This window comes from Chiroxiphia lanceolata, chromosome 1, assembly GCF_009829145.1.
Source record: "Chiroxiphia lanceolata isolate bChiLan1 chromosome 1, bChiLan1.pri, whole genome shotgun sequence".
NCBI lineage: Eukaryota > Metazoa > Chordata > Aves > Passeriformes > Pipridae > Chiroxiphia > Chiroxiphia lanceolata.
In genome coordinates, this window is record NC_045637.1 from 15339845 (window position 1) to 15367592 (window position 27748).

At 39.1% G+C, this 27748-nt stretch overlaps 1 protein-coding gene across 1 annotated transcript in view; it reads left to right on the forward strand.

The window, feature by feature from the left end:
- The window catches only part of EIF3H (eukaryotic translation initiation factor 3 subunit H), an 86482-nt gene that overhangs the window by 15307 nt on the left and 43427 nt on the right, over positions 1-27748 (forward strand). Inside the window, exon 2 of the mRNA XM_032701347.1 lies at positions 1159-1315. Coding sequence (XP_032557238.1) covers positions 1159-1315 — 157 coding nt within the window. The remainder of the gene's footprint in view (positions 1-1158; positions 1316-27748) is intronic.

A 27748-nucleotide genomic window follows, 5' to 3' on the forward strand; every position in this document is an offset into this window, starting at 1 on the left:
TATTTAACCTGTATTGTGGTGCTTTAAAACACATTAATGGTGTTTTAAAAATTGTGGCATTTGCTAATCAACCAAGGAGAAAACTAGGGACAAGTATACGTTCCTCATGTGCAAGTATGAGCTTATCTTCCTTTTTCCCCCCCCACCTCTGTAGAATGTTCACTAAATACCACTATATATAAAAAATCTGTTCCCAGGGTGATTGAGCTGAAATCTGTTAAACTAGTCTGTTTGCCAACAGACATTAAGGTAGTATTACTTTAATGAAAACAATCATCAGACATTTTCTGTTGCATTTTGAATGGATGGATTAGGGTTTAATGAACTAAACCCCACTTATGTGTAACAAACATGGGCAAAGCATAGCTTCTTTCAAGTCTGTGTTTGTGGTTGGTGTCTTACCTTATTCTAGTTCTTGTTGTTGAGCATAAAATGTTGAGTGTAAATTGTTACTAGCAAATGATTGACTATTTTGAGTGGTTTTGTTCATACTGTTCCAATTTACAATACCTTCTCATGAAAATGATTCATTGTAGAGTTCAGATTTAGGAAGGAAGTGCAAACTACGTTGTTATAAATATTATGAGTAATTTGTCCATCTTTTTTTTTTCTTTGTTTTATCATTGATTTTTCTTAAATACCCTATGACATAACCCACAACATATAAATTGAACTGTATCTGAAGTAAAACTGCAGTGAGGTGTAATTTTAGAAGTTAATGCAACTGAAATTTGATGTAGTCTGCACCTTTTACAAAACTCCTACCAGTTTCTGCATAGTTACTCAAGGTGTTTTTGTTAGTTTCTTGTGTGGTGTTTCCCTCAAGAGGGAACTTATTGGTGCTGCAAGATACTGTTAAAAGCTAACAGCAACAAGGTAAAATAAAAAAGGATCAATATTTCATTTTAGAATGGTGTTTCAGAAAATTGGCTTAGAACGGCATTTTGATGCTTCATTTAATGGACTTTTATTCTCCTATAATATTAGGATGGCTGCCTATTCCTCAACCTATATTAAAATTGCTGGTGTTTAAGCCAGTAGTACTTGTTCTGCAGCTCTAATCTGTGCAACACTTCAACAAATTTAGAATTCCAGATATGTAGTTTGAGGACCAAAAAAATGCATTGCGTATTATGATTTTCTTGTCTTGTATTCTAGGTTGTGTTAAAGATCATTAAACATTACCAAGAAGAAGGACAAGGGAATGAAGTGGTCCAAGGAGTGCTGCTGGGTCTTGTGGTGGATGACAGACTTGAAATCACAAATTGCTTCCCTTTTCCTCAGCATACAGAAGATGATGCAGACTTTGATGAAGGTAATGGTTACAGTTTTGCAAAACTTTAGGTAAAAAAGAAAATCCATATGGACTAAAAGGATTTTTTTCCCCTACAGTGAGCAGAAGCTTGTATGTACTCAGAGAGATTTTTTAATATGATGTGAAGTATCAATGGGATAATTGCAATGCCATCCTGATTATCTAGCTTAAAGCTTGTCTGTATAAAGAAAGTCATTGTGATAAATACTCTATTATAGGGACACGCTTTGGGGTAAGACTGTCCACACAGGAAGGTACATTAGTTTCCTGTCTAGAATTCCAGTAGACTTTAAAGCTTTTTATGGAAGTGGCTGTGTGCACATGTGTGCATACACACACATGTGGATGTAGCTTGGCATGTAGATTCCTCTCTGTGGGTTTATTTGTATGTGTTATGTACTCATTGAAAGCCTGGAGAGTGGAGCTTTCCAAGTATAAGAGGCTTTGGCTAACTGGAAATCTGGGTGATCTTTTTGCTTCTTGAAATGAGCTAGAAAGTAGCATTGGTGGTTTCTCTCTATCTCAGTGTTTCCTACTGATCCTAGTGGTCCTAGTGATGTTTTGTTCTTGACACTTCAAGTCAATGTAATTAGCTTGACACAGAATGACATAAAATTGTGGGTGTATTTAATTATACTGGTAGAAAAACTTCTCTTTTAGGGCTTAAAGAGAGTCAGTTTAACTTCAAGAGTAGCCAAAGAAGCAATATAGTCAAAGTAGTTGCAGTTGGAAGCTTGATTCTATCTAATTTTGATAATTCAGTTTGAGTTTTAAATTTCAATAAGATTGCTTAATCTGGAAGTATAAACTACTTTTTCTTGCTTATAATGAGATAAGGAATTATTAAATTAATATTTTATCTTAAACAAAAGAATCTTGAACATTGCCTTTGAAGGAGAGATAATTTTAAGAATTCTTTACAACTTGGTAAGGTTTCTTAGCTGGCTTTTATCGCTTCTTTTGTGGGATTATAGAGTTTTCTATAAGGAACATGCAAAACAAAAGGGAGTCTTAGTTTTCCTACATTGACATGGTGCTTGAGTCAGAACTCTATTTTATTAAGGCCTAAAAGATGCTTTAAAGATTCCTTCTCTTCTAGAGCTCTTCAAAGGATTAAAGTAATCTAAATTCTTAATTGGAGCCCATGCTTCATGTTTTTTCTGTAGAAAATGGCTGAATTATTTCCATGTAGCTGATAGGTGAAATGAATTTCTTAGTTTCAGACAATTTCATAGTTTCAGTTTCTCACTGTATGATGGATATCATGCTGAGCTGTAAGCCTGTGAGCTTGTATGCAGAGTTCAGCTGTTCCTGCCTGAAAGTATTCGTGATGCCAGTCTTTCTTTTTCCCGTTTTCAGCAAGTAGGCAAGAATCCTGGCATTAACTAAAATCCAAAGTCAATGCTGGTGGAGTTTTCCTCACCTGGATCCCTTCACTTGTCAGCCTTCTGTTCCCGTGCTGCGGGCACAGAAAGCAGAGCAGCCGGAGTGGGAAGGGAGCCTGTGGCAGTGGGGCTGATGCTGCCTCCAGCAGTGCTGGGGAGTCTGCAGTCAGGTCAGGGGAGCTTGGCTCTGCTGAGCCCTGTAAGCCAACCTCAGGAGACATTGTCTGTTGGTTTCCATCTTCCCTAGTCTCTGCTGTGTGGGTCACAGGGATGTTCTCTCTGTATTCTTCTCAGTGAAATACAGTTAAATAGACTGAACCATTCAGGAAATGCACAGCGCTCACGTTTGTTCTGCATTCCCTTTACTTGGGGCCTGTTCAGGCCTTTAACCTGTGTGGTAGAGCCTAGGGAAGATGAAAACCCCAACAAAATGTCTCTTGAGCATTTGGTATCTTTTTAGACTCCTCAGAGTTTTCTTCTGTCTTGCCAATGTGAAAAACAATAATGTTTTATAAATACTCCTTGTTTGTTTTCCCTGGAGCTGTATTTCCCTATGCAAGCATCCTGCCAGATTTTCAAAAGATTCTTTTTTTCTTCTAGATGCAGATAATTCAGAGAAATCTCTTGTTGTGTGCCAGAACCTTAACATTCAGGATGCTAAAAACTAAACCAAACAGGGCACTTTCTTTTCCCTAGGACTTGTATGTTACATCAGTATCATAACTGGCTTTATATATTTCCACAAATTCAGGCCCAGAGATATGGAGGGAAAATATAAGGGCCTTGGCACTTCAGCACTGCGGTCACACAGAATAATACCTAATGCTGTGCTCTCCTGTTAGTATAATGTTGTATTGTCTTTTCTTCTGCCTTAGTGTATACTTTTGTTACTTTTTTTCACCCTTGTCTAAAATTCTGAAATAGGAACAATCCCATGAAAATTCCAAATTTCTGATCATGCAGAAAACATTTCTTAGCAGAGTTTTGTCATCCTTGATCTTATGTTGAGGCATGAACTGTTGCACTGACTGAAGGAACACACTACTCCAGCTGCCCTTCTGAGGGGAGGAAACACGGAGTGGTTATCTGTTGGGAAACTTCTAATCTGCTATGCTGAGAATTGAATGAATATACCCCCAAAATAACTTCTATATAATTTTGCAAGAGCTATAGGAACAGGTCACGTGACAAATACTCATTCGTCTTGTTGTCTCGAGGTGATCATTATTAAGAGAGTTGAGCTTTTGTACAAGAGGGTGATATCTGAGCAAACAAACTGTTGGGTAGTTTTGAGTGAATGTTTCCCTCTTTTATACTGTGCAAGTCTAATACAAAACACATTTTTGAGGGTGCTGAGAAAGTATCCTTAAACTGAACTTGAAATAGGTGTACCTGACGTTTATGAACCAGTTTGGTAAAGATGTAGTTCTAACTTGCTGTCAACAACCATTTCTTCAGATATGCTTAGTTGTGCTTTTGTTAGGGTGCCATTTTGTCCCTTGCTGCTAATGCCTGAGATAGTATCAAATTTTGACTATTTACTGTTACAGAATTCTGTCAAAAGTTAAATGTTTTGTTTAAAAAAAGCATACTCAAAGTTGTTCTTTTAGTACAAGAACATTTTTTAGTGCAATTTAAATTAGACTATTTCTGGAAACTGTAGAAAACATGAGAGGTTTCTTTAGCTTCAGGTAATTCTTATTACAAATCTGGGAGGGCTGTCCACCATTTATGAACCCACAGGTGTTTTTCATCTTAGAAAGTTTCTCCTGCAGTGTTGTCTTCCTATGATTCTTTTTACAAAGTGCGATTTTTTTTTTTGGTAAGATTTTCCTGTCAGGGAAGTCTTAAACACTTAGGTTGGCCTGCTGCAGCGTGAGATTTTTACAGGGGATGGGAAGGCTCAACCCAGCTCTGTTAGAAATCTGTAGGTGAAGTGTAGTTGATGTGGAGCAAATGGAGAAAAATTGCAGAAATGCAGTATGTTGTTGAGTCTTCAGCATAAGATGCCTCGATGTGAATGTTTGGTGTTTTGGGGCTGCACTCTGGACTTTGAAGCATTTACTTTTCAGATAATTGTGCTTCCTTATTGCTGGTGCACTTAAATCCTCTTAGGCCTTAAATTTATTTTTCAAGACACAGATCTTTAATTTTATGGAAATACTTTCAGTGATCTACATGTACAACTCCTTTTCCTGTGCTCCCTGCTTCTCCCCTCCCTCTCCCGTCCTGCATCTGATGGATTCAGTTCTTGTTTAGGGTTTCTGTCAGGTTCCTGTTGTAAGGATTTTTGGCTTAGGCACTTCTGTGAAATGATGCAGTATTCCAGCTTGTCTTTGTGAAGGTACTTTTATGAGAAGCACTTTCACTTTAGGACACTTCCAAGCCTTTGTCTGAGCATAGATTTGCTTTCTTTCAGTTAAGGTTTACAAACAACAGTATTTTCTGTGTATTCTTCCTGAGAAATAAATGTATTTTTCGTGACTATAAATTTTGTCTCTAAGCAACATGTTCAGTTCTTTTCACTTCATAGTTTTTATCTTTTATGGTTTTCACCGAGTAGCTTTTCTCCCTGTTTAAAGGAAATTTATATTTCTTTCTTGGAAATCCAAGAGTTAAAAATGAAATATACAACTTGTATTTTGTTGATCTTGTGAGACATTATTTTGAAACAGATTTATTTCACCCTAATATATTTTAGTAACTTAGTTACAAAGCTAATAAATTAAGTGCTCTGGTAATTATACCAGTAGAAACTTTGAGACAGTTATATAATTATACATCAAAATAAGTTCTATATGGTTGTAACTTTTTCTTCTTTTATAACTGTTTAGAATTTTCATTAGATTTCCTCTGAAATTCTACAGATGAAAAGCTGATGCTGCTTTCTCTCTCTGCCCCCCAACATGATTTTTACTTTCTTACCTGAGAAGGTTCATTTTGTTTTTCAGTTTACAGGTTAGAAGTATCAAGATTATTAAAGATTCTGTTCCCTGTATTTTTCTGTGCTGTAGGTTGAATTTAGCTGTATAATCAGTCAGTAACAACTAGAAATAACGCAGTGTAACATCTCCGTGAAACCACCATTTTCTTTAGCCTCAAATGGATGCAGTTTCATGTGGAGAAACGTGTTGCAGCGCATAAATAGCACTTCTTCAGGGTTTTACTCAGCCAGAGGCAGCAATTTGCACTGCTGAGCCTCACCTGCAGCGCTGCCAGCACAGTCACCTGTGGTACGTGGCCCTTGCAGAAGCAGAGGACTCCAGGTAGAATCATAGAATCATCAAGATTGGAAGAGACCTACAGGATTCTGCAGTCCTACCATCAATCCAGCACTGCCACTGTAACCCCTCAAGCACTGAACCAGAGCAAGATGCCTCCACCACCTCCCTTAGCAACCTATTACAATGCCTGACCACCCCAACAGTGGTGAAAAAATTTTTTTCTAATATCTGAATCTCCCCTGTCTCAGCTTAAGGCCATTTCCTCTGGTCCTCTCACTGCAGACGTGGCAGAAGAGGTCAGTCCCCATCTCACTGCAGCCTCCTTTCAGGAAGTTGTAGAGAGTGATGAGGTCCCTCCTGAGCCTCCTCTTCTGGACACTAAACAAACCCAGCTCCCTCAACCATTCCTCATAAGACATGTTCTCTAAACCTTTTGAGAGCCTTACTGCCCTTTGCTGGGCATACCTCAGTACCTCCGAGTCCTTTTTAAGGTGGAGGTCCCCTTCAACTACCTTGAAGTGAGGTAGTTAAAAGGAACATGCTTAGGAAAATTAAGATAAAGCAATGAGCTGAACATGTTCTTTTGAACTGTTGTCTACCAGCAGTGAGGATGCAGCAAGTGTTGTCTCTGTTGAGGCCCCCTCCTGTTCTATTGGAGGCCTTGTTCTTGAGATTGCGTTTCTTGAAGCCTGTGGTCTCCTGCACCAGTTTGACATTATGAGGGCTTCAAGGCCAGAGTCATAGAAGTTCTTAGTCTTCCTAGCATACTGTGTGTCAGTGCATAGGTGTGGTGGTGTTGGGTGGACTGTTTTGGCTTTTTTTAAAAAGCATCTTCATAAAAAAGACTATTGTTTGTAGAGGGTTGGGGTTTGGTTTTTTTTTGTTCCATTATGTTAATAATTTGGCTTCACAAACAACTGTGTGAGTGCAACTGGAGGGGCAGTTTGAACGCTCTAAGGTGCTTGAAACCACTGTATGGTGAAACCAGAATCTCACAGAGAGTGCATATATATCAACAGGGAACAAGCGGACTCTGAGTGTCACCTTCCTTTGCTAGTATTGCAGTAGAAGTTGTGATGTCATTAAATCACAACTCCTTAGCAGTGTTGATTCGTCTCTTTTCCATAAATTGTCTTTTTTTTTTTTAATGAAAACAACTTTCAGTTATTCTTATTTTAAGTAAAAAGTTTTATCATATCTCGTATTTCTCTTATGTTGTTATAGGACAGACCATGAACGCTCAGTAACTGTAACTGTGTCCTGAATAGGCAGATGCCTTTTTTACTGCAGCTTTTTTTTTGTTTGTTTAGGTTTATTCTCTTGAGGTATAACAGTTGCAACTCATGTCTGTTGTTTTCTGTTGTAAGAAAATGTTTATGAAATGCAGAAATCAAGTTACATGAAATTTGAGTTTTATTTCAGTAAAGACAGGAACAGATGACCCAAAAGCTCCTAAATCACAGCCTTGTTCGGACTCCAGTTGTAGTCCTTTATGTGAATTCCTCATCCATGTTTTTCATAAGGCCTGTAGTAATTTAGGAAAAAAGCCATACTATGTAAATGTTGACTTTCCAATTACTAAGTGCTGGCAAAAGCCTGTCAGATCTGTGCGTGCATTTATGAAGTTTCACTTTGTTCTCTATGTAAAAAGGATATTGAATTTTAAGTTGGATTTTTTTTCTTTATCATTTGGGTGTAATGAATTTGTGAAATAGTCAGTAGACTTAATAAGGATTAACTTATATAAGCAATTCTGATGATTATGATAGAGGATAGATGGTGAGTTGTCAAAAACTCAATCTCATCTGGTCTTCCATATTTTTTTTTGTGGATGACCAGTATATTTTGGAATATACTGACGGACAAAGAGGTTAGTTATTAGGTGTGCTTAATTATCATCAAATAAGATATATCACACAATCAAGGTTCTTTAATAAAACTGGTAATCACACCTGAATTATTTTGTACTTTACCTGTCACTTTTGATTTGTTTCCTAAAAGGAAACTAATGTTTGCATGGTTTGTGTAATGGTAATGATTTAGTGGAGTATCAGGTATGCAGCATGTTAAATGTTTTGCCTAAGTTTTCATACTGTGCAGACCTACCTCTACTGACTGGAGGTTTTTGTCTTTATGGGACAAGGAAGAAGAAATCCCGATAAAAGGCTACTTTTCAGGGTGCAGGCTCTGGATGTGCGGACGCGTGGACTTATCTTTATCAAATACGGCAGTCTGTGCCAAAGTATGTTTTTGTAATAACAAGTGCCGTGGAAAAGCTCTTTCAATTCCCTCAAGCAGAGCAGAGGGAGGGCGCGGAGGGTACGTGAGTGTCCCCGCGTCCGCGCTCGGGAGCTCCGGGATCCGGGCACGGACCGAGCCGCCGTCAGAGGGCGCTCCTGCCCAGCGCACGGATCCCGCCGGGGCCGCCTTCCCGGCGGGAATCCTGGGCCTGCGGACGGCACAGGAATACAGTGATCTCATCTGATAACGTGCGTGTAATCTTTTATACAAATGAATACAGAAAATATGTTACAGAATGCACTGGCTGTCCCGACTCAATGTTTCTTCTGTTCTTAAGTCAGCCTGGATGTGCTGTGTGCCCGAAGGCTCAGTGTACATGAAGAGCATTTGATTCAGACATTTCCATGTGCATGTATCCTAAAAGCAGGACAGGAGCTTGCTTGTCCTGCGGGTTTGGTTCTTTGCTTACAGTTCTGCCACACGTAACTAAGAAAGGGAAGGCAGCATTTGTGATGGAACTTCTTGGTTTATCTAAGGGGGTTATACTATTGGACTGGGCAAACTTAAAAATCGCATATCAACTATTCATCTTCTATTAGTATTGCACAAACTGCCTGAAGTGCTTTGTTTACTGCATTTCTGGATTTTCAAGTTGATTTTTACTGTAGGGGCAATGCTTTAACGTGGTAGGTTAATCCTTTTGTTCAACGTCTAATTTTGTATCCAAAAAAGAGATCATTTTACTCTTTAAAGTACAAGGCATATTAAAGTTTTATTTAAATCAGGTTCCACTGACATTTTGCTGCAAAAGAACTTAGAGTAATTTGATTTTAAATGCAAAATGTTCTACTAGCTCTTAGCCTTTTTTTTTTTCTTTAAGGAAACATATTTCATGGCATTTTTCCTTGGGTAATTTTAAACAGAAAAACCTTATGGCTGCTGAAATTCTGTCATAGGTTGTTTGATTTTTTTTTTCCCCCACCATAATTCACGATTGCAAGGGATATTATTAACATATTTAATAAACTTACACACTGAACTCTACTGAAAATTATGCTTAAGAATATTCACTTGCTAACCCTAAGAAATTAAGTTAAAGAAGCTTCTGTTTTCAGAGGTAGGTAGTTTACTGTATGTAATCATCTTTTAGCAATATTAGAATGAGCTGGAAGATTGTATCCAGCTCAGTAACGTGTTTAAACATTTCACTATATGTAAGTTTTCAGCTTGAAACCAAGAGTTTTTACTTTATAGCTTGTGTTCTATCTTAGCTATATGTTTTATTTAAAATCATTATATACAATAATTTAGTTTGTTATATGAATGCTTCATATAATTCTGTGAGACTTGAAGAAGCTCATTAATTTTTATGTAGTCAGCAGTAAGAAAGCCCAATTTCTTTTACCTGCAGTTTAGGTAAAATATTACAAATGAGCTGTTCTGAATTTGATTTTTTTTCTGCTACTATAATCAGCTCAACTTTGACCAAAGACATAAAAATGCACAAAAGAGGATAACCAATTATATAATAACAGTATATTCAGATATTTCATATCTGTTATTTGATTTCAGGCATCGATCTGAATTTTGTGCCTGTATTGTAGTTTGTGAGAGCGATTTGAAAACATTAAGCCTCATTCTTGCTGTTTACTAGGGGAGAGAAAATGCAGGTTATTTACCCTGAGTACTCAAAAATGATTTTTTGATGAGTTACAAAGAATGTGAAGGTTTTTTAATTTTTATAAATTCTTTTAATTTGTTGTTCAGTTTGGTGAATATGCAAGAATTCAGAAATATGAAAATATTTTATATTTCCACACACTTTAAATGGCACAGGTGCAAATGACCTTGTGTTTGTATTTTATCACTAACTTGTGGCGATACAATGGAAAACAGTATCTAATGTGCTAGTTCCTATTAAAAGCAGAGACTGACAAGAAATTTTTGTCGTTCTACTACAGATCATTTTGTGAAACAGTATTTCTGTGAACATATGGCAAAGGTGAAACTTACTGGCTTTTTTTTTTCCCAGATGTACTCTCTCTTTTGCTAAGCATTCAGATTTTCCTGTACTACAGTTCAGGAAAAAAGTCTGGAGATAACCATTTGTATTTTAAAGAAGCAGTTTTTCCAGGCAATTGCTAGGACATAATAGACATCCTGGTTAGATCCTGTCTTCATCTTGCCGAGCTGAGGTAGGTGGCTGCCTTGGGTGCCTGAAGTTAGCAAAGTAGTGGCTCTAGGCTACCTCTGTGTTTGAAGGAACTAAAGCTTCATCCAGAAAGAAGCTCAAACCGTGTGAAGGCAGCATGGTCAGTTCTGCTAAAAATTTTCAACTTCTTCATCCTTGTTTATTATTCCTCATCTTGGACAATGTGGTACAGGAGTGGACATTTCCATTGGACTGCCTGGATCACACTCTGTGCTTTTTGCATGTCTTCCTTCAGGGACCCATTGCTTGTGGTCCTTGTGGCCGCTCTGAGCTTTGGCCATACATTTGGCCTCTACGCTCGTCTGTTCTTTTGGTAACATTTTTCCCAATGGGACTGGACCAAGAGGAAGAGAGAGTTCTTTTAACACCTTCTTATTACCTCTTTCCATTCCCCCTCCTTTCCTTTTTTGCTAATGCAAGTATTTAGCCATTTCCTTTCCCAAAGAATGCTGTAATAAACTTGACGGAGCTGAAGGAAAGCACAGCAAACTGAGCAAATCCCGTATTTTTTTCCTGAGAGCCAAAATGAAGGAAATGCCTATACTTCTATTGAAAAGCAATTCAAATCAATACATCTGGATGAAAAGCAATAGAAACTTATTGAAATAAGTGGTAGCAGTAAATTAAGAAATATAATTTTGGTTCTTATTTCTCCCCCCATAATGTTTTATGGATTTCTCAACTGCATAATCTGGAAAAATTATATGGAATTATTCTCTAAGAAAATGATCCATACTCAAAGTATAGTACACATTAAACCCAAGTTGGACCTATTTTGTTCAGAGGGTTTGCGTTTATTTTATTGATGTAAAGGCAGACATGAAACTAGCTCAAGATTCAGAACTGAATATTGAATTGAATACTTCAGGAACAGACTTGAAATCCGTTTTGCTGACAGGAAACCTACTGCAGCACTGGAGTTAAAGAGATAAGAAGCGGTTTCACGATAATTATGAAACATAAAAGACTTTCTAGATAAATACTAGTCTTTGATAGAAGAGAGAAAAATCCTTAATAGAGTTTAAGTTTATATCTGTATTTTAGCATTATTTATTTATGGTTAGTATGTGTTGTTAAATCCAGTGGTGCAGTCAAAAATATATGGAGAAACCAAGACAGCTCAAACTGAGCAAATCTTGCTTGTTTCTGTAGTTTGGTAGGCCAGTGTACAGAATCTTAATATCAGCAAAATCTAAGAAAATAAAAACTTTTTAAACTTATTTATTATTTAAATAATAACTTCTTTAAACTGAAGAAGAGCAGGGTGTGCACAGTTGCACATGTAATAATGTATAGTGGCTTAAATTTATATAATTCCTTATTGACTGTATCCACAAAATGTATTTATTGCAGATAAGGGTCTCACCCATCTAACTTAAAGACATTTACTGTATTTTGGTTTGTGGTGTGTCAGTCAATAAGCTGCTGTAGTTTGCAGCTTGTCTTTTGTTTCGCTGTTTGCTGAATACACAGTTTGATTTCTTTTATTGGATTACATGCTTCAGTACAACGTAAACTCATGCAGTAGAAAAATACACATTAAAATAGGTTGTTTACCCTTCAGTGAAATACTCATACGTTTTTGTAGGTTTAGTGTGATAAATCCTCTGTACATATTTATAGCCAACATGCAGCAGCGTGGAGTTCTAGTCGATAATAGAAACGGAAGGATTTCTTAAAACTTTTTAGAAAACAAGACAGGCATGTTCTTTGTGAGATATATTTAGGTCATAAGGGACATCTGCTAAGGATAATTTTTTAACACTTGCTAACAATCCTAATATAATATGGTCTATTCATCAGTCATATTGTTCCTGACTTGGCTAGTGTGGATTTTAGTGATTCCCGATGTGCATTCAGACTCTCTTAATTGCTAGTTTCTTGCTGTTCTATCTTATTGTTTTGTAGGACAATGCATAAGCAGGCACAGAATAATCAAAATGGTTTCCCTGTCCATATTAGGCACCTAACAAGAGATATATTTGCTGTGCAATGTGTGCGTGTTTTTGCAAGTGGAAGTCTCGTTGAAACAAAATAAATCTTACCAGGGAAATAATTCAACAAGATTTGAACATGGTATTCAGTGTCTATGTGTGTGTGTGTATATATGTATTTATATATGTGTGTATATGTATATATATATATTAATATATATATATTTATATATAAAAACCTGGTCCGTACCGAGTGTCTTGCAGCTTTTATAGTGTGCTTTTATGTAGCAGAGAAATTGGAGGGGTAAGGTAGGGAGGAACGACAGACACCGAACGTCGGGGTTTTGGAGTTGCCAGCAAACTTAAATTGTGCCAGTTTTGTGCCTTTGGTTGAGAAATAAAAGCTTGTTCAGAGATATTTGCAGTACAGCCGAGATTTAATCTCTATGTTTTAATGAACTCAGAATTTCACTTGGCTGCGAGGCGTTTGACTCCAAAGAGGTGCAGGTAATGTTCCTGCAGCTCACACGTGTGAGGGAGATAGTGCTGGGCTTCATTGTTTGAGGGGAGAGAGGTTATGTTGGAGTTTAGGTTTTGATATTAGTGAAACAGGAAAACTGACCAGATGAAGTTTGGTAAAATTACTGAAAGGGGTATTTGTAATTTGTAATTTGGCTTTCACGTGTAGATAGAAATACATTACACCCCCCCCCCCCCCAGCATGTTCTTTTTTGGTGGTTTTTGTTTGCTTTTTTTTTTCTTTTTATCAGTTTGTATTGCTCCATACTGTATTCTTACTTACTGATAGAATAATAGCTGTTTTATGTTTTGGGATAATTGTTCTAATCATTAAGCGTTTTACCTTAATCCATTTTGTGCAACTCTGAACTGTTTGTGATAGTGAAAGAAAGAAAAAGGTAGAAATTGTAGCTTTTGCAGCAGGTTGGGGGAAGCTTGCTTTATAGCTTAGTCCGGGTGTCAAGTCTTCTTTAAAAGTAAGTGTTGTCCCTCTGATCAGTTTTGGAAGGAACAAAACAACTTTGTTTGCTAGATTTGTTACTCTCATTTTTACTCAGTTGTCTTAGCCAAGCACAGTAGATGATCTTTAAAATCCTGCATAGCTGCAGAACATGAAAATTGTTTGTTGTTGATTGGTTTGTTCTGGTTTTTATTTTAATTTTTCCAATTCTTTTGGTGTTTTGTATTTCTGCTCTAACAAAACGTGTTTAGGAAGACTGTTTGGGGCTATTAAAGCAGTACCAGTGATCGAGAATAAATCAGCCTGTGGCTGATGTCAGTTGTTGAGTACAGTTGAAAGACCATAGTCTACACAAATGTTGATTTCATTCAGAGTTTAAATATGTAGCTGTATGATGTAATTGAATTATTTTACCGGACTTGGTAGTTGTTCTCCACATTGAATAGTTGAAAGTTTGATTCATCTATGCATTGTTGATTAAAATAGTTTGGCAAAAACTTTATGTAAACTGCTTTATTTAGAGTATATGTACAGTTCAAGCAGAGAGCTGCTGATTTTCTGAGGCTGCAGCCTGGGAGAAAGGAACGAGGGAAGACTGAGAAGGGAATTGAAGACGCTGTTGTAAGGATGCAGTTTGGACACTGGGTGCCACTCCCGGTACACACTGAGGCTCAACAGCCTTTCTCATGCAGTGGAACAACAAGCACTCGTAAAAATGGAGGTCTTTGTTACTCAGGAAATTCTGAAGGTCTTCGTCCCCTGAGCCTAGCAGTTCTTGCAGTTGAAAAACATTTTCCTCAGTCCTACAAGGAGTAAATAAAGCTTTAAGGGCAGGATTTTTTTATTTTTTGTTATTTCAATTCTACTGAGGATGATTTTCTAGACTCGATGTGTTGCTGTTTAGTTACCTAGCTTCCATCACATACAAGAAAGACAAGATTGCAGCATCAACTATTCAAGAACTAGACCAAACATGACAATTCTCCTCAGGAATAGGAAGAATAATTTCAAAATGAAAGAATGGGAATGAAATATCTCCCTGCGAGCCTGTATATATATATACCCATATACATATATATATATATGTGTGTGTGTGTGTGTGTGTGTGTGTGTATATATATATATATACATACACACTCTCTGTCACGTGCTTGCTTGTTAGATTAGTTCAGTGTGAAGATCATTGGGTGGTGTGTTACTGATGGAAGACTAAAGGACAGTTGAGGGTTGGTTTGGGTTTGATCGATTTCCAGAAACTAGAATTGGAGGCATATAGTGATGGTTTCCAATAGGCACCAAGTGCTGGAGATGTGAGGAATGCTGAGGAGATGGAATAAGGAGTGGGAATAAGAAATGTTTAGATGTAAATTGGAACGAGGTTAGTGCTCCCACCCTGAAAGCTGTGTAGCTCTCAAACTGGGAAGCGCGACCTGATTTATGCTTTACTGTGCTCATGCCCAGAGGCGTCAGCTGGCTCTGGGTGTCCTGAACATTATACAAACACGTACTTGCTCAAACACTTTAGAAACAGCACTGGAGTTTAGGTGTCCAGGTCGTAATGGCTTTCAGTGGAATATTGTTGGCATCTCTACCTGGCTAATTTGGAAACTGAAATTTCAGTAATAACTGAAAGGCAAATGGGGGTTTGGAAGGTGAAATGCCATAGCATTTTGAAAATGTTAGACCTCTAAACCTGATTTCCATGCAAAAATTTTATCTACTCTTTTGTTTGAAAAAAAATTGAAATAGTGGGTCAGAAATTAAAATGTGCTTACGGAGGAAGCAAGACACTACTTGAAATAAGGAAGGACATGGTGAGGGATGAGGGAGCTCCTTGTAAAATTGATGCAGTGGTATAGAATTAAAAACAAAAGGTCCCTCTATCCTCAAATGTAGAAATTTGAGCTTTGTGTTTTATGTTTTAAAATGACATTTGAAAAAGGGTTCCTGTTCCAGTGTTCTATTGTATGATGCTTGACTGAATCTTCCAAAACATTTTCCTTATGATGTTTCAAGTGAAAAATTAAGTTAAAATGAAGAATAAATTTCAAATCAGCTTTTTTTTTCTCTTTGCCTGCTTGCCGTCAGAGCTTATAGTAATTTTAAAGGTAAAGACTTCCGTGAGTAGTTAAAATTTTTGACCGTGTTTTTACATGAAACTTGCAGGTTAAGTCTCTTAAAGTTGCCATTGAATTTTTTGGACTTTCCAGGACAGACACATTGGCCTATGGAAAACTATGGCAAACATGCTTCATTTGATATTCCTGTATAATTAGCTAAGCTTTATGTAGATAGTGTATAATACAAAGCCACACTGGTTTCTGTGGTTTTGTCAACTCTGGCAAAAAGCCTGAGTTTAAAATTAGTATTTTTAACTTCTTTTTTTTTTTTTAAATATTAGACCTTCTTATCAAAAGGCACCAGATACATAACCAGAGCCAGAAATGAAAGAACTAGCACAAACCTTCTTTTGTTGACACCTGAAAATGTATTAAATGGGCCACTTGAAATAATGAGTACGGCATACGATAAGGTAGAGCCACCTGGGTTTTATTGGGCTACTTGATGCTTTGATCACAACTTTATTTAAAGAGGTGTCTGTTTACAGCATCAATGTTCCTTGTCATTGCTGTGATTTAGATTTAATCTGACACAATACAAAGAGGAATTGCAAAAATCAAGGCAGTACTCAAATGGGTAAACTGGTATGGGAGAGATGCTAGTTCAGTGTGTCAACCTGGGAACAAAAGCACCTGTTAAACAAGACCTGTAATCTGAAAGAGCAGTAGATGACTTTCAGCAGATCTGGGACACATCGTGGCATGGAGAGAGTGATAATAACTCAGGCTCGCTGGGAGCAGACAGAGGAGTTCATGTGGAATGGGGCGCTATCGTCTCCGACAGAGGGATCCGGGTAGACGTCGATAAGAACTTGTGTATGTTGGTGCGTTGCAGCCATGTCCCTTAGGAGCTGGTGTTGCAAAGAAGCACGGCTGGAGGCCCTGGGCACAGCTCTGTGCTGTGAAACAGCCAGGTTCTTGACCAGCTTTGGGTTCCCAGCACAGCCCTCTGCTGTACAATGCAGACATGCTCCTTAAGATTTCCCTTTGCTTTCTCTTCTTGCATTTAAATGGCACTTCGACGTGAAAGAAGGAGCATTTGGGTCTAGCCTCTGATCCCACTCATTCTTGCTCATAAATTAATAAAATCCGATCCATCTTAATAACTTGAATAGGGGAAAGATCTGTCTTTATTCTTTCTCTTGATAAAATTTTCATGCAGTTTTGCAGACATGAAATAAAGCCATCACTATATACAAGTTGTAATTTGTGTAGGTTATAACTTTTTGAAGCTTCGCTGAGAGCTGCTAGTTTGGTGGCACCTGGGTATTTGATTTGGTCGTGAATACTTAAGCAGATTATTCAGCCTCTAACAATACCGCTTTTCTTGCCTAGTTATCTGCTACTGTAAATTCCCTCTCCCTCTCCCCCTCCTATTTTTTAGTATATAACTAAGTACCAACTAGTGTTTAATGTAATGGTGACAGTAGTTTTTAATTGGGATTAATTGTGTTTTTGGTTTCTTCAGTATAGACAGAGTGAAAGGACATTTGATTAAGTCTCCATTAAGAAAAAGGTTTCTGCAAAGGATTTTTTTCCTGTGTCCAGGATGGCTGCAAGAAGAAGCAGTGGGTTAAACTTTTATCAAGGGCGAGTCACTGCGAGAAACAGTGTAAGAGTAGTGGTGCAGTAGGGCAGGTGGAGTGGAAGTCTGGGGAGGTTGTGAAGGATGAGTTAGCCAGAGGCTTGCTACAAACAGTGTATAATGGGAGAAAACAGCTATCAGATGGTTTTAGCTTGGTCCTTGTGATTTTGATATCCTATTAATCCTGAATTTGAAAGAGACTTTAAATTACTGAAATTGATGCATTTCAAGTACTGTTGATCGACTTGTTCAGTAATATTTTCAATACACCCCTGTATATGTGGAAGTCTTAATTTGTGTAGGGGCTGATATGAAGGTGGTTTGATTTAGTTGAAAATACGTATGGTTATGAAATGGAAACCCAACATTTGAATGAAAACATTTCAAACTTTGTAGTTCAAATATCTCAGAGTAGTATAAAGAAGAAATATTTTACTTTTCATTATTTGGCATTTTATTCAACTGTATGTGTTGCAGTTTTCTCCCTTTTAATATAGAGGAAGGTAGTTGATGTGAACATGGTAAACACAGTGTCTTTAAGATCCACTACTTTGTAAAACAAGAAAGGTAATTTTGGGAGGATGGGGCAAATCCTCCCCACTTTTAAATGTTTGATTTTTTTTTTTCTGTTTCCAGATAACTTAAAAAAGTTAAAGCTTCCTTATATATTTAACTGTAAAATCTATTTTTTTCTTAATTTTTTTTAGCAATTTTAGTGTAAAATTTAATGTTCATTAAATACATGCATGCAGCTGTTTTATTAGTCCACAGTTTCTTTCAGAGCAACTAAAGTTTAATTATTGAGCTAAATTTTTAATTAGTTTTACTGGTGACTTTTTTACATTTAATGAAGTACTGTAATCTTAGTTAAAATAGCAGTAGGTCTGTATTTTAAGGGCACATGGATGCAATGTATATATAACCTTTCTTCTTTCACTTTCCCTTACCTCAGGAGGTCTCATAATTTGTCACTATGTTCTAACTCAGTTCAAAGCTTAAGTGAACCTCTTTAAACATGTGTCCACAGGAGATGCTGCACTGACTTGTGTGGAATGAAGTCCTGTAACTCCTCCTAGTTGTGCTCCTGTGATTGTCTGGGGCTCTGACTGGGTGCAGTTGGTGCTGCTGTGCTTTGGGCCAGGCAGGGGTATTGTTTGCATGCTTTGTACCAGAGGTTGTTCCAGCCAGGTCTGTAGCTGAGCCTTCATTTGTACAGGTGTGAACTGGCAAGTGCCACATAAACGGGGACAGATTGGTGACTGCCTGGGATTACCTGGACCTACCCTCTGAGTTCAGAGACTGTCAGCTATCTTTCATCAACGGGTCTGTTTCTGTCTGGATCAGTTCTCAAATGTGGCACTCTGCTTAATGTTAAAAGGTATTGTCCAAAAGAAACAAATGGTAGCAGTCAATTTTTATATTCAAGTGTCAAAGCATAATATTAATGTACACTCCCAATCCCCATTAACTCTTTAAGTTGGCTAAGAGAGTGACACAACTTCCATCATACTTTTAAGTCTTTCTGCCAAATGTGTATGTTTTAGGTATGGAAACTAGTTGATAAAATGATTTGTTTATTGTAAACTTTGATAAAAGCAGTAGTTGTCACTTCTAAGAGCACATTTTGTATATACCATTTCTAGGAAAGGTACTGGCCTTCAGCTCAAGTAGACTTCTTTGTTTTCATTTCCTAGTAACATATTGCAGATCCTTGGCTCAGGTAGAGACCCATCCCTGTTTTTTTGAAAATTAGAGGCAACTATTATGATTACTGTTACTGCAGCTCTGCAGTTTGCCAGGAGTGCCTGATGCCTCTCTGTGAGTCTGGGGCCAACAAAGGGTTATTTTTCAGAAGATGCCATGGTTGAAGAGCTGCGTCACCAGGTGAAGGAGCTACAGGAAGAAGTGAACAGGCTTCATAGTATTCAAGTGAAAGACCAAGAGAGAAACCAATTGTTTTCAGAGACACTACAGTCTCAAGACTCTCAGGAGTCTCGAACCTCCATTGTAGTGGAGAAGCAGTTGGGCTCATAACCCTGCAGGGTAATTAGTCAGTGGACTGCTGGTCAAGGTGCTGTTGTTAAAGATGAGGGCTGGAAGCAGGTCACAGCACATACCAGGGGCAATGTTCCTCCTCCTTCTCAGAATTTGGCAAGTAGGATTGGCACCTTCTACAACAGGTATGAGGCTCTGAAACTAGAAGGCCAGAGGATGAGCAAAGGTCCCTCTGGGATAGAGGGGCCTCCTAAAGCAGCATCACCTGTACCCCACATCACAACCTCCTCTATTAAGAGGAGAAGGGCAGTTGTAATAGGAGACTCCTTTCTAAGGGGAACAGAGGGCCTGGTATGCAGACTGGACCCAATCCACAGGGAAGTCTGCTGTCTCCCAGGGACTTGGGTAAGGGACATTACTGGAAAACTCTCAAGTCTAGTAAGACCCTCTGATTACTATCCACTAGTGTTAGGCTGGCAGCAATGAAATAACAAAGAGAAGTCCAAGAGCAATCAAAAGAGACTTCAGGGGCTGGGACAACTGGTAGAAAGATCAGGAGCACAGGTAGTGCTTTCCTGGATCCTTCCAGTAACAAGGAATAATACTGACAGGAACAGGCAGATCTATCAGGTCAATGCATGGTGCCGAGGTTGTTGTATTTGGAAAAATTTTAGGTTTTTTGACCATGGAACAATCTACTCAACACCTTATCTACTGACACCTGACGGGATGCACCTATCTCAGAGGGGAAAAAAAGTTTTAGCACAGAAGCTAGCAGGCTCATTGACAGAGCTTTAAACTAACTTGAAAGGGGGAAGGGACAAAACCAGGCTCACTAGTGATGAGCCGTGGGATGGTGTGCCAAAACTTGAGGAAAAGAGCGTGAATGGGATCCCTTAATCTGCCTCTCCAGGTGTTGGCTACAATGTACCACACCTGAAATGTTTCTACACTAATACATGCTGCGTGAGGAACAAACAAGAGCAGCTCCAATCTTTGACCCTGTCCCAGAGATTTGACATCATTGGCAAAAATGAAAACTGGTGCGATGAGTCCTTTTACTGGAGTTCCGCGTTGGATGGTTACAGGCTCTTCAGGAGGGATAGTTAGGGCAGAAGAGGCGGAGGGCTGATGCTGTATGTAATAGAAGGGTTAGAATATATGGAGCTCACAGCTGGCACTGGCACAGTTGAGAGCCTCTGGGTGAGAATCAAGGGGTAAACAAATACTGTGGATGTCATCATGGGACTCTGCTATAGACCTCCCAGCCAGGATGATGACACCAACGAATTATTGTTTGAAGAACTAAGGGACACTTGCAAGTCAACTGCCCTTGTCCTTATGGGGTACTTCAGCTTGCCCGAAATTAACTGGGAGCATCACATAGCTGGTACAAGCTGGGCCAGAAGATTCCCAAAAATCTTGGATGGCAACTTAATGGAACAGGTCCTAAGGAAGCCAACTCTGAAAGATCCCCTCCTTGATCTGCTGCTTGTCAACAGAGGGTATCTCTTGAGCGAAGTGGAGATTGGTGGCCATCTTGGCCACAACGACCACAAAGCGATTGAGTTTAAAATCTTTTGACAGGAGGAAAAGTACCAGCAAAACCTCAGCTCTGGACATGAGGAGAGCAGACTTCAGACTGTTCAGGGAATAAGTGAGTAAGGCACCTTGGGACGATGTTTTTGCAGGTCTGGGGTACATCAGTGTTGGTCACTTTTTAAACATCACCTCCTAAGGGCACAGGAGCAGGCAATTTCTGAATGTCGGAAGTCAAGCAGGTGAGGCAAAAGGCCAGCTTGGCTGAACTTTGAAATAGGGCAAAAAAGGAAGGTGTATGCCCAGTGGAAGTAGAGTCAGGTGACATGGGAAGAAAACAGAGATACTGCTTGCCGCTGTAGGGAGAAAATTCATGTGTCCAAAGCTCAGCTGGAGTTGAAACTGGACAGAAATGTGGGGGCCAATAAAAACAGTTTTTTCAAATATATTAAGGGCAGTAAGCAGTATAGAAATATCATTGGCCCATTACAGGATGAGGACGGTTACCTCACAAACAGGGATAGAGACAAGGCTTTCTTTGTCTTCAACATGGATGATGGACCAAGGGGGTCTCAGTGCCCTGAGCTGGAGGAGTGTGACTATGCAAATAATCAAATCCCACTTGACCCTGAACTTGTGCAGGATCTGCTGCTCCAGCTGGATCTGTGTAAATCCTGATGTGGGCCTGATGGGATTCACTGAAGAATCCTAAAAGAGCTGGCTGATATCATCACAAAACCTCTCGATTTTTGAGAGGTCTTGGGAATCTGGAGAGGTCCCAGCTGACTGGAAGCTGGCGAATGTTGTCCCAATTTTCAAGAAAGGCATGAAGGAGGACTCCATAAAATACAGGCCTGTCAGTCTCACTTCAGTGCCTGGTAAAGTTATGGAGAAGATTATTCTGGGAGATGTTGAAAAGCACCTGAAAGACAACACAGTCATTGGTCACAGTCAGCACAGCTTCATGAGAGTAAAGTCCTGCTTGTCAAATCTGATTTCCTTGTATGACAAGGTAACCCACCTAGTTAATCAAGGGTAGCCAGTTGATGTAATCTTTTTGGGTTTCAGTAAAGTTTTCCATACTGTCTCTCACAGGATCCTTCTGGACAAAATATCCAGCCCACAGCTGGATAAACACATCATGTGCTGGGTGAGCAATTGGCTCACAGGTCAAGCACAGAGGGTAATAGTGAATGTGGTAACATCAGACTGGCGACCTCTCACTAGTGGGGTTCCACAGGGCTCCATCTTAGGCCCTGTGCTCTTCAGCATCTTCATAAATGGCTTGGATGCAGGACTGGAAGGGATACTGAGCAAGTTTGCAGATGACACAAAGCTGGAAGGAGCTGTTGACTCCCCCGAAGGCAGAGAGGCCCTGCAGAGAGACCTCCACAAATTAGAGGACTGGGCAATCACCAACCATAGGAAGTTCAACAAAGGGAAGTGCCAAATTCTGCACCTGGAATGGGGCAACCCTGGATGTTCGTACAGGCTGGGGAATGGGATGCTGAAAGCCAGTGTCATGGAAAGGGACCTGGGGGTCCTGGTCAACATCAAATTGCATATGAGTCAGCAGTGCCCTGGCAGCCAGGAGGGCCAGCTGTGTCCTGGAGGGTCATCAGGCAAAGCATCACCAGCTGGTCGAGGGAGGGGATTGTCCCCCTCTGCTCTGCACTGGAGCAGCCTCACCTTGAATATTGTGTTGCAGTTTTGGGCACCACAATATAAGAAAGATATTAAGCTCTTACAGAGTTTCCAGAAGAGGGCAATGAATGTGGTGAAGGGCCTTGAGGGGAAACCTTGAGGAGCAGCTGAGGGCACTTGGTCTGTTCAGCCTGGAGAAGAGGAGACTAAAGGGGAGACCTTATTGCAGTTACAACTTCTTCCTGAGGGGAAGAGGAGAGGCAGGTACCAATCTCTTCTCTCTGGTGACCAGTGACAGGACCCAAGGGAATGGCCTGAATATGTGTCAGGGAGGTTCAGGTTGGATATTAGAAAAAGATTTTTCACCCAGAGGGTGGTTGGGCACTGGAACAGGCTTCCCCGGGGAGTGGTCACAGCACCAAGCCTGACAGAGGTCAAGAAGCATTTGAATGATGCTCTCAGGCCCATGGTGTGACTGTTGGGGATGGTCCTGTGCAGGGCTAAGGGTTGGACTCGATGATCCTTGTGTGTCTCTTCCAACTCAACATATCCTATGGTTGTGTAAAGTAGTAATTTAACTTCCACTCTCATCAAACATCCCTATCATATCTTGATAAATGCAAGGTCACCATTCTGTTTTTATCAAGATGTGGCTAAAAGTGTTAAAAGAATTGTAGACATGGATGAATAACTAGATGTTTCACTAAATTTATTTTCTACCACTAAATGTTTTTTGTCTATAAATCCATTCAAACTCCTCTAGGTTAACATCACCCCACCCTCCTGCTTTTTGTTATGTAGGAATAGAATGAATATATCGTGACATGAACAACATAATTGATCAGGTGTTTTTAAACACATCAGCAGTCTTTTAATTTAAAAAGTATTAACTATTTAGAAGTGCCAATGGTATTTTTCTTCCCTGAATGTTTTTCTCCAGTCAGGACTTCCATAAAGGTATCTGCCTGTTTCTTTGTGTCTCTGTGTAAGGAAAAGGTGTATAGTGCACTGAACATCTATAAAATGGTATTGCTGTTGGCTCTCTGAAAAGGGAAAATTACTCAAAAGAGACTTGGAAGAAAAGAATGGAAAGGGACCTTCGTTTCAGGCCCGGGGAACTGCAAAGCACTTCTGAGCTGCTGGAAGGGGAAAAAAAAGAGTTTGTTTATACTAGTAAATCATAACTCGAAGCTGTAGTGAATGCAGGACTAAAGTGAATTTAACCAGTGCTGTGTGACTTTGATCATCATTATGGTTTGCTTTGCATTTCCTTCACGGTGTCCCACCAGGCTGTCTTTGAATCAGCTTTGTCGTCATCATGTCATCCACACGTGCAGACTCCGACACTGCTGTTCTTCTGTCCTATCTGGAACCTTGCAAATGCTGTATTTTCTTTAGCTTTTATAGAGTGTTTTGTGTCTTATTCCGTCTTTTTGTATGGAATATCACTCTTATGGTAAATCAATTTTTACTGTCACCTCTTTTTTAAAGTTTCTCCCATCCCCCATCCAGATTATGGCATTAGAGGAACAGTTGATTTACGACTCTCTTCCTTGATCTTTCTCTTTCCTTCCCCCAGCTTGTCCTCTTAACACAGAGCAGATCTGCCCTTGCTTGCACTGCTGCTCTTTTTCCCCTGCATTTCCTGCTTGGAAACCTTTTCTCTGCTTGATCTTCTGACCTGCAGACCAGGCAGATAAAAGCACTGTCTCTTTGCTGCACCGTCCTTTTTGCTGCCTCTACTGGATCCATATCACTGGTGATCATGAGCGTGAATTTTCCGGTGTTTATGTTACTGCCTGTTCCAAACTTTTAATTTAGAAGGAAGTCTTCATCTAATACATTATTTAAATAATGTTATGATGGATGAAGTGTAAGCATTCTAACTGGTTATAGAACCAATACATGTTTTGAAAAATATGCAATTAAAAGTTAAACTTGCAAAGGTGGCCGGTGGTCCTTTTGCTTCCTCTACGCTACAGCTTTTATACTCGTTAGATGGTATCTGGCAACACATGTTACATGCAGCTGACAGAAGTTTCATGGATCTCAGGTACTGCAGCCAAAAACACAGTCTGTATGTGGCTCACAGGCTGTGTATTTTTGGGCAGTCTACCTGAGGCTGCAGATGTCTTGAACCAAATGCCCTGTTTTATGCAGGTAAGTGTAGGTAGCTGAACCACAAAAGTGCACTGTGTCTGAGATGTCTGCTGTGTGGAACCAAGCCAACATATGTAGTAGAGAGTTTTAATGGTTGTAAAGCTGCCAACACTAGGTAAAAGGTGGGATAAGAGAATGATTTGTACCTGGAGTGTGAGATTAATACCCTGCACTTGCATAGCACCTTTCATTTGACGATCTTGGCATGCTTTATGATCAGTTAATTGCCTCGTAACCTCTCTGTGAGGTAAACTATCACTAGTTTACAGTTAAAGAAACTGATGCATAGAAGAATTGAAGTAACTTCCTTGGGATGCCTGGGCAGGTGTGGGAGTAAAGTTTAAAGATTGTCTTCTGCTAATTTTGGAATGTCTAACATCGCAACACTAACGTCCCTATACAAAAGGCAAGAATTGATGCTCTTGTTGCTCCTCCAGCTCTTCAGCTGTGTGGGTACCTTTCCTGTGTTTTTTCCCCCCCGTGGTCCTTTGAACTGTGGTCTTACAGGTGGCAGCTGTAGGGAACTGGAAAAGGAAACAAAATGCTCTTTTGACTGAGTTACGAGCACTGCAAATTGTCCATTTCTTTTAGATGCTGAAGACCAGAATTTTACCATGAAAAGAGTTGAAATCTTGACTTTATTCACGTTCTTCTCAACATGCAGGTGTCATAAAGCTTCTTCCTTTTGTTTTTGTCACTTGGAGAATTCATAAACCGGTAATCCTGTAGTGCCTGAGTTACTATGTTTGAGGCTAAACTGCTGGTGATGGTCTAACAGTGCTCCCGTGAAGGCATGATTTTGTCTCTGTTAGAACTGATGAGCATTAAATAAAATTATATTTCTGTTTTAGTGCATGAACACACTTCTCTGTCTCCCAAAGAAAATTTTTAGTTAGTTTTTTCCTAGTGTCCTTTATTCATGTTATCAATAAAATAATCAGAGCTATCCTTTTATTGTTTTAACCATGTCTGTGTAAAACTCCTGCTTGTCCATACTGGTTGTGAAGACAGGAGTAAGTAGAAGTTAATATGTCCTGGGAAAGGATACATCAGCTATTTGGTTGAAGAGGCATATGAAAATTAATTTATGTTTTAGGGAAAGGATGCTATGGGCTGCATCCTTCGTAGTAGTATATATGAAAAGCTATTTTCAGAAAGATAACTCAGAGTACTAATTCATACAGTAGGAAAGTACTTTAAAATATTTTGGAACTATGACAATTTTGTATTCTGGTTTGACGTACTTAGGGATAAAAATGGACACTGCATACATACCCTCCAGCATCCTGAAACATGATTTCCATGTTGCACGCATCAGTTCTTATTAGTAGCGACTTTCTTCTGGTTTTAAGACACTAGACAGTGAAAGGTGGTGAAAAAAAGCTGGTGTCAGTCATGTGCTCAGTAAGCAGAACACATTTTTTGACCTCACCTTTGTAGAAGAAAAAGAAAAAAGTAGACAGGATTTTTTTCTGAAGATACTGTGGACTTGACAAGACTGGTAATTGATTTTAATCTTTCATTTCAGCTTCTTTGCCTCACAAGATGAAGTATTTTTTCTTTTACTTAATAGGCTATAATGCATCTCGTGCTTCAAGGCAAAAATCATAAGGTCAAGTATTCAAGATAGAGAAGATTTTTGTTACTTACTTTTTTTTTACCCCAAACCTACTCTTTGTCATTCTTTCTGATCTGCATCTCATTTAGCAAAGCTGTACAGTATTGCTTCCTTAAAATAAGAGCAACTAGAGCTGAACATAATTTAACTAGTTTCTTAAAGAGAAATATATTAAAAGAGATGTACAAAGCTTGTCTTTGTTACTGGAGACAATTTTAGAAACTTTTTAGATGGCACAAGGATGATTGCTGTGATGGGAAAGGTAATAGATTCTTTCCAGGGAGAAAACTTAGAATCATAGAATCATTAAGGTTGGAAAAGACTTCAAGATCATTGAGTGCAAACTTTTACTGAACACCATCTTGTCAACTAAACCACAGCACTAAGTGCCATATCCAGTCATTTCTTGAACACTTCCAGGGATGGTGACTCTCCCACGTCCCGGGAAGCCTATTCCAATGCCTGACCACCCTTTCCATGAAGTGTCCAACCTACCTCCTGTGGCGCAGCTGGAGGCGTTTTCCTCTTGTCCTGTTGCTTGTTGCCTGGGAGAAGAACTTACAGTTTCAAGTTCAAATGGCAAGTTGAGAAGTTTTGAACTAGATGCAGCTGCTGATGCTGTTTTTAAAAATTTTGGAATCATGGAATGGCCTGGGTTGGAAGGGACCTTAAAGGTCATCTAGTTCCAACACCTCTGCTGTGGGAAATGATTCTCTGATACTCCTGAAATGTATTGCATACATGTAATATTAACCAGCTCAATCTAGTTCATCCAACTCCAAGAAAGTTAGTTGTCACATTAGGTATGTTACAAATTTCAGAGGTTCATACTGGTAATTGTTCAAACTTACATGGTAGAGAGCAGAACAGAATTAGTCCCTTGTCCTGTTAAGTGCACCTGCAAACCTTCTGACCATGGCTGTTTTATTCTGGTGTTTGGTACTCATTCTGCATTTGGGATGTAATTAAAGAGCAGATGTTACTGGAGTACCTGTTGCTGTAGCCTAGGTAAGGTTATGGTCATCCTGAAGAAAAGCAAACACCTCTGGTTGTTTTTCCCTTCAGTGCAGTGCAAAATGTGCGGTGCCGTGGGTGTTTTAGTCATTTATGTGCTCCTTCTGCGTGGAGTTTCTCTCCTGCCTGACTTGCATGCATTTTTCACTGTTGAAATGGTATTGATGCGTCGCCCATTTTCAGTGCTCAGTTCATTTGTCACACAGAAGAGAACTGGCTCTGCTGGCCATAAAATTTGTTTTATTGCCAATACATTTAAACATTTCTGATTAACTTTTATTGGGGTCATTTTATTAAATTTGTTGCCTGCGAGTATCGTGCTGAGGTAAAGATTGCTGCTTCAGATGCCACAAATTTTATTAAATTGTTATCTGAGAGCATGGTGGTTCTTTGTTCCTGGCCTGGACATCAAGTTGATTTGGAATCTGGCAAAAAAACATGTTGTTTCCTTCTTTTAAATTGACATCGTGCTAAGTAGACCTCCCAGTTGCTTTACACAGTTATTTTCAAAATATGTAGAAAACCCAGAAATATGAAGAGACTACTTCTAAAAACTTGATGTCTCATTTGAAAGATAAATTTATTTGCTTTGCCTCTTCTACAGAAGAGTTTGCTAAATAATAACGCCCAAGAAAAACGTGGCTCTTACAAGTAGTGTTATCATCTTTACAGAAAATAATCCAGCTGACCTATTTGAAACACGTATTTACTGTTTCCTTTCACAGTGGGCTGGAAATGAAGTTTTTAGTATTTCATGATTCAGCCCTGGAAGAGATTTAATTA